A 7409-nucleotide genomic window follows, 5' to 3' on the forward strand; every position below is an offset into this window, starting at 1 on the left:
TTCACCCGACCTCTCTTCGACTAAGCGGCTAGACTCACCGACTGCCCTCATCTTCTTCTTCGATGGCTTCCGTGCTGCATTTTTTATCAAGAAAAAACTAATCATCCCTGCAATCAAATAAAAAAGAAAATCAATTGAGATGTGAAGGGCAAGAAATAAAATTCAAAGATAATGAATATAGTGTAACCTATCTATGGGGCTTAGCCTTGATGAGCATCAGTTCGGCCAGAAACTTGTCAACCAATGAGCGCCGTTCAACAAAGAGTCTAAGGTCGTTCAGCCACTACTCGTAAAACTCGACTTCATACCTTTCCTGCAACACTAATGACCATTCGCATAACTATAGGCTCTCCATGTTAAGCTCTGTCCCACTAAAAAAAACTCTAAAACCACCCGTGCAAGCTTTGATCGCCAAGCTGTCAACAATTTTAATTACAATATAATTATACTCAAACACATAAAATTATAGATTTTTCTGCCCCAAGTTTGATGTGAAAGAACAAGGGAAGGTAGCGTCAAAATGGGTCAACTATTCTGTCAAGCTGTAACAAATTAGCCTTATTAGATATCCTAATCTAGGGTTCTTTAATGCTAGAATGCTATGAAGAAGCCAGTCCAGATAGACCCAAAGTTGTAATTGTTTATCTTTTATATGGTTGCAATTTGCAAATACAAAACCTATATATCTAGGTTCAGTTTAAGATTCCTTCCTTTCAAACCAGTTCAGAGTTTGGCAATTCTAGTTTTTTGTCTTGACTATCAACCCATCCTTTTTCTCCTGTTCTTTTTCTTTCTTCTTTTAACCTAAAGTTAGGTCCCTACCCCAAGCAGTGTTGTAAGACTCGAATTGGACCGGACGGTTGGACTTTGAAAACTGAGAATCGGTGATCTTTCCCGGTCCCGGTTAAATGACGGCCTTCAAAAATTGAATAGGCCAACCCCCCAGTTAACCGGCAAAACCATGACCCATAGAGCATTCTGGTTTTTAATCAAGTCCAGCAAAACCACGACCCAGTAACCTTCTCTGGGCTTAGGTTCATGGATTAACTTGGTCCAAATCTGGTCTTTTCTTCTGGGCATATTTAATTAACCTGACAGGATTCTGTTTCTACCCTTGTAACGATTTTAGCAATTCTCAGGCCATGGCCACCATCGAATTGAAATTGATTAAAGTTGGAAAGACCATTTAGGTATCACATGTAAGAGCACAATTTATTAGTTTGTACCTTTCTTGGGAGTCAATTTCAGTGTACTTCTATCTGAAAAAAAAGTTTTATTGTACTTCAATCACAAATAACAAAGAGCTTAAGCCAAAAGAAATAAATAAGGATATATTGATAATGATAATAATTAAAGAGCTTCATAATGAGTGTGTGGTGTGTGGTAGAAGGAGATGGTCTCTGAGAGTTCTTTATTAGAAAGGAGGCATATTTAATCAAATAATTTTGATCTAAATGCCAGAGACGTGGGGAACCAATTGAGCATGAAACTGGATCATCTAATCTTACTCCTGGACCACCTATGGATTAACTACTTAACAACCTAGGTTACATGCTTGGACAGAACTAGCTGTTTGACTGGTATGACAAATCATTTGGGACCCTTGACCCAAATGAAGGTTATCAGAGTGGTTGAAGAAAGAAGAAGCTAAGGGAACAACTATAATTCAAGGCTTGGTCTCATATGCAGGACAGTAGGCCCTCCCTATCTCATCAAATAGAGTTTTGGCTTCCTCTAGGAAGAAAATAAGTCTCCTTCACTGATTGAATTGCTTAGTTTATTAAGATCAGATATTTTGTTTAGTTTATTGATTGGATTAATTGCTTAGGGTTAGAATTTGTCCAGTGAGGGAACTAACAAGTGTGGATGATCATCTTGGTGTATAGCACAGATCATTCATTATAAGACAAGTTTGTTAAGAAAGAGGTGTTGTGACAGGAGAGAACAAACTCTTCATAGTTACTCTTCCTCATCCATTACTTGTAAGTAAAGGTTGATTAAGACCCTAATAAGCATGTAAAGTAGGACATGTTGTGCACATGCAATTAATGGATCCTACCTTGAAAAATTCAATATTCTTTAAAAGGCCAAACCCATCAGAGAACCCTAGTCATCTGATTTTCAGAATCAAATCTAAATCCAAGGGATAAGACCTCCATAGATTCACAGAGTGGGTCCTAAAACACAATTCCACTCCATTACAGACAAAAATTTATGATATCTCATGGTCATCCCCATATCCATGCATATGATACATGGAAGATTTATCCGGCCGGTGATAAAAAAAAATAGCTAAAAAGTATTGATTACAATTATTACAGAAGTAAACATAAAAAACAGAAAGAGGGAGAATTGCCGAGCAAATCGGACCGGCCAGAATAAGAAAGGACTAACCTATTAACTCTTTCCCCTCAATACTTGGTTTACAAAAAGAGCCAAAATTAATTAAACCTTACAAATATAATAAACAAACGTATGTATCAAAGACTCTGTAATCTGCATGATCAGAAGTTTATGTATAAATAACTTTGTATTTATATACTTCTTTCTGTTTTGTGTTGAAGAAAACAATGCATGTACACATGGTGCCACTGTTTTCCTGCGCGTGACATGATCTCCCTTGTATACTCAAGCACACACGCAGAGAGAGAGAGAGAGAGAGAGAGAGAGAGGTGGTATATTGGAGCTATTTTAATGGCATTCTTTCTATAATTAATTCTTTCTTTCTCTTTTGAGCATTGGGTTTTGGGTTTTGGGTTTTGCTTGGTGAAGCAGTGAGGGGACTGAGAGAGAGAGCTAGCAGCAGTGGTGGTGGTAGTGGAGGAGTTTTGAGGAAAGAGAAGGCAGGAGACCCGATGCAAACGCGTGAAGGAAGGGTTGGGATTTGAGGCAATGTCGATGCAGAGGTCGAGGCAATCCAGCAACAACGACAACTTCAACAGGACCACCTTCATCCTCCATGGCAATTTCTGCTCCATTCTCGCCGCCGTCGTGGTCGTCCCAGTTCTTGTTTTAGCCTTTCACGTCGGACCAACCGTGGCTGCAAACCATGAAGCGCTTGCACTTCTGTCTTGGATACACAGCTCCCCTTCAGCTCCCTCCTTTTCTTCTGTTTTCCAGAACTGGAACCCAGAAGATCCCAACCCATGTAACTGGACTTACATTACCTGTTCTCCTCAAGGCTTTGTCACCCATATTATCATCCAGTCTGTTGAGCTTGCACTCCCTGTTCCTTCCAATCTGTCCTCGTTTGTTCACCTTGAAAAGCTTGTCATCTCCGATGCTAATCTCACCGGGACCATCCCGGCTGAGATTGGTGACTGTGCAAAGCTTTCAGTTCTCGACCTCAGCTTCAATGGCCTAGTTGGTAGTATTCCTGCAAGCATTGGAAAGCTCCAGGATCTTCAAGACTTGGTCTTGAACTCTAACCAGCTCACTGGGAGGATCCCCAGTGAGCTCGGCAACTGTGTCAGCCTCAAGAATCTTTTACTGTTTGATAATCGTCTCGGAGGCAACCTGCCGCCTGAACTAGGCAAGCTGTCGAGTCTTGAAGTTCTACGTGCCGGAGGGAACAAGGACATTGTTGGGGAGATTCCACCCACGCTCGGGGACTGCAGCGGTCTGACCGTTCTTGGGCTAGCTGATACTAAAGTTTCTGGCCCCATACCTGCGTCACTTGGTAGGCTCAGAAAGCTCCAAACGATCTCTATCTACACTGCCATGCTCTCAGGTGAGATTCCAGCAGAGATAGGTAACTGCTCGGAGCTTGTTAACTTGTACTTGTATGAAAATGCTTTGTCGGGTTCGCTTCCACCGGAGCTTGGCAAGCTTCAGAAGCTGGAGAAGATGTTGTTGTGGCAGAACTCCTTTGTTGGGGCTATTCCGGATGAGATTGGGAACTGCAGCGGCCTGATGATGATTGATCTCTCGCTGAATTCTTTCTCTGGAAGCATACCTTGGTCTCTCGGACGCCTCTCGGAGCTCCAGGGGCTGATGCTCAGTGACAACAATATATCTGGTTCGGTACCCTCTATGCTTTCAAACTGTACAAACCTGATTCAAGTGCAGCTAGACACCAATCAGATTTCAGGCTCGATCCCACCAGAGTTCGGAATGTTGTCTAGGCTGACAGTCTTCTTGGCGTGGGAGAACCAACTCGAAGGCAGCATTCCACCCACTCTGGCTTCTTGCAGTAGCCTCCAGTCAATAGATCTGTCTCACAATTCACTCTCTGGTAGCATCCCATCTGGGTTGTTCCAGCTCAGAAATCTCACAAAACTTCTCTTGATATCTAATGACATCTCCGGTCCAATTCCGCCGGAGGTCGGTAACTGCAGCTCTCTCATTCGGCTGCGGCTTGGAGACAATAGGATTGGTGGAGCGATCCCAAGAGAAATTGGTGGACTCAAGAGTCTCAACTTCCTTGATCTTTCTGAAAATCGTCTGACTGGGTTGGTTCCTGATGAGATTGGAAATTGCACAGAACTGCAGATGGTGAACCTAAGCAACAACATGCTCGGAGGTGCTCTGCCTAACTCTGTATCTTCTCTCACTGAGCTCCAGGTCTTGGATGTTTCAGTGAACAAATTCATGGGTCCAATCCCGTCTAGCTTTGGCCATCTTGCTTCCCTGAACAAGCTTATCCTCAGCCAGAACTCCTTCTCAGGATCAATACCTCCATCTCTTGGACTCTGTTTAAACCTCCAATTGCTTGATCTCAGCAGTAATGCACTCTCTGGAGGTTTCCCAGTAGAACTGTGTCGGATAGAAGCTCTGGACATTGCTCTCAATCTGAGTCGCAACGAGCTAACAGGACCAATCCCAGCTCAGATATCGGCCCTCAGCAAGCTTTCCATACTTGATCTTTCACATAATAAGCTTGGTGGGGAATTGACACCGCTCTCTGGGCTTGAGAACCTGGTTTCTTTGAACATCTCTTACAACAACTTCACAGGTCTCCTTCCAGACAACAAGCTATTTCGACAATTATCAGCAACAGAGCTGGCTGGAAACCAAGGCCTCTGTGCTTTTGGAAGGGACTCTTGCTTCTTGAGCAACGTTGCTGGAATGCAAATGGAAAACAACAGTGATCTGGGGAGGTCAAGGAAACTTAAGCTGGCCATTGCATTGCTGATTGCGATGACTGTGGCAATGGTGATTCTAGGAACACTTGCAGTGATTCGAGCACGCAGAGTAATTAGAGATGATGATGATTCTGAGATGGGAGGGGACTCGTGGCCTTGGCAATTCACTCCATTCCAGAAGCTGAATTTCTCAGTAGAGCAAGTGTTGAAATGCCTTGTTGATAGCAATGTGATCGGGAAGGGGTGTTCAGGGGTGGTTTACCGTGCAGAACTGGACAATGGTGAGGTCATTGCAGTGAAGAAGCTGTGGCCAACAACAATGGCTGCAGAAAACGATGGTGACAATGATAGGTATGGAATTGGCGACGTTCGTGATTCTTTCTCTGCAGAGGTGAAGACCCTTGGTTCCATTCGTCACAAAAACATTGTGAGATTCTTGGGTTGCTGTTGGAACCGAAATACAAGGCTGCTAATGTATGACTACATGCCTAATGGAAGCTTGGGTAGTCTCCTCCATGAGAGGAGTGGTAGCTGCTTGGAGTGGGACCTAAGATACCAAATTATACTTGGAGCTGCACAAGGTCTGGCCTATCTGCACCATGATTGTGTTCCTCCTATTGTTCACAGAGACATCAAGGCCAACAACATCCTCATCGGCCTCGAATTTGAGCCATATATTGCTGATTTTGGGCTGGCCAAACTTGTTGATGATGGAGATTTTGCGCGGTCCTCAAATACTGTTGCAGGCTCCTATGGCTACATTGCTCCTGGTTGGTATCCTTTTCATTCATGTCTAAGCTCAGTTGTGTTTGAGTTCTTGCAGTCATAGCTGTTATCTTTTAGTAAAACTGACAGTAAGTGCTTAAATTGTGATACTTTGGTTTGTTTGCAGAGTATGGATACATGATGAAGATCACGGAAAAGAGTGATGTTTACAGCTATGGAGTTGTTGTCTTGGAAGTATTGACAGGGAAGCAACCGATTGACCCAACAATACCAGAAGGGCTTCATGTGGTGGACTGGGTAAGGCAGAGGAGAGGGAGGATTGAGGTTCTGGATCCCAGTCTATGCAACCGACCTGAATCAGAGGTGGAGGAAATGATGCAGGCATTGGGAGTGGCCTTACTCTGCGTCAATCCTTGCCCAGATGAAAGGCCAACCATGAAGGATGTGGCAGCCATGCTCAAGGAGATCAGGCATGAGAGAGAGGAGCATGCAAAAGTGGACCTTCTCGTGAAGGAATCGCCGGCAAATGATTGCCGGAACAGTGGTGGAGGTCTGACGTCGACACCATCTTCATCTATGATGACACCACACCCATTGCCACAATGCAACAACAGTTTCTCTGCATCCTCACTCCTGTACTCATCTTCCTCTAATGTGAAAACAGCATTCAAGTGATTAATTACACACAAGCTACTGCCAACAAACAAAAGTTTGTCTTCTCATCAGTCCTGTTTCAAAAACTTTTGTCTTTTGATGTAAAGAAGAAAATATTATTCATTGGTGACAAGCAGAACAACAAATAGGGTCAACTCTTGCAGATTGGCTTTTGGAATATATGATTGTTGATATTCATGGGTTGTATGATTGTATCGTCCATATGTTGCCATTTAAGTTTGAACTCGGTGTCCTCTATAATAAGCATAATTACAGATACCAAAACAATGGCCTACCTGTTGGAAAAAGGCCACGTTATTAGCTGAATGGATTCACTTCTCAAGAAACATGGGACATGTTAATCTTAATTGGAATGCTATCTAGATCATACACAGGCCACTGGTCCACTGAGGTGGAGAGGCAGAGAGAAATGATAAAGAAGTAGATCACTTTCAGATCTATTGTTCGTTGCTTATCCAGTCCAAAGAGATTCTAACAAAAGTCCAGAATCTAGATTGATGCTGATGCTGTTATATTGTAGAATTGCTTTTAATCACTGATCGATGTCTTCTGGGTTTCTGAATAGTAAGAAAAAAAAAAAAACTTTCTGACATGGTTCTGGGCCTTCCGGCATCGGTTGAGTTGTAAGTAGTTTAGTGCAGTCTCGAGGGCTTTATAAAGCTGAGGGCTTGGGGCACAAGGTGAGGCATTTTGTAATTTGTTCAATTTTTCTTCATGATGGCATGGTCGGGTCAAATATTAAGAATTTTGGACAGAATTAGATACTAACTTTGAAGATGTCTTGACAATGATCGAGCCAAGAATTTTGCATTGTCCCGGATAAGGTTTCAGCTTCAGTAAGATTGGCTGGTGAACAGTGTTCTTATTTTCTGAACTGTGTGACCTACTATTTTTTCATTGTTCTGCAGTAAGATTAGAATGTTC

At 42.9% G+C, this 7409-nt stretch overlaps 1 protein-coding gene across 1 annotated transcript; it reads left to right on the forward strand.

Moving 5' to 3' along the window:
• Positions 1-2287: 2287 nt before the first annotated feature.
• Positions 2288-6788, forward strand: LOC148878550 (uncharacterized). Its single transcript, XM_088956437.1, has 2 exons — positions 2288-5854; positions 5977-6788. Exons 1-2 carry the CDS (start codon positions 2893-2895, stop codon positions 6483-6485), a joined length of 3471 nt encoding a protein of 1156 aa, XP_088812563.1. The 5' UTR covers positions 2288-2892; the 3' UTR covers positions 6486-6788.
• Positions 6789-7409: the final 621 nt, after the last annotated feature.

This window comes from Nelumbo lutea, chromosome 1 (genome assembly GCF_056320005.1).
Source record: "Nelumbo lutea isolate HS-2025 chromosome 1, American lotus-T2T, whole genome shotgun sequence".
Classification (NCBI taxonomy): domain Eukaryota; kingdom Viridiplantae; phylum Streptophyta; class Magnoliopsida; order Proteales; family Nelumbonaceae; genus Nelumbo; species Nelumbo lutea.

Coding starts and splice junctions, on each gene's coding strand:
- LOC148878550 (XM_088956437.1), top strand. CDS start 2,893: ATGTCGATGCAGAGGTCGAGGCAATCCAGCAACAACGACAACTTCAAC. Junction 5,855..5,976: donor CTATGGCTACATTGCTCCTG/GTTGGTATCCTT, acceptor GTTTGTTTGCAG/AGTATGGATACATGATGAAG.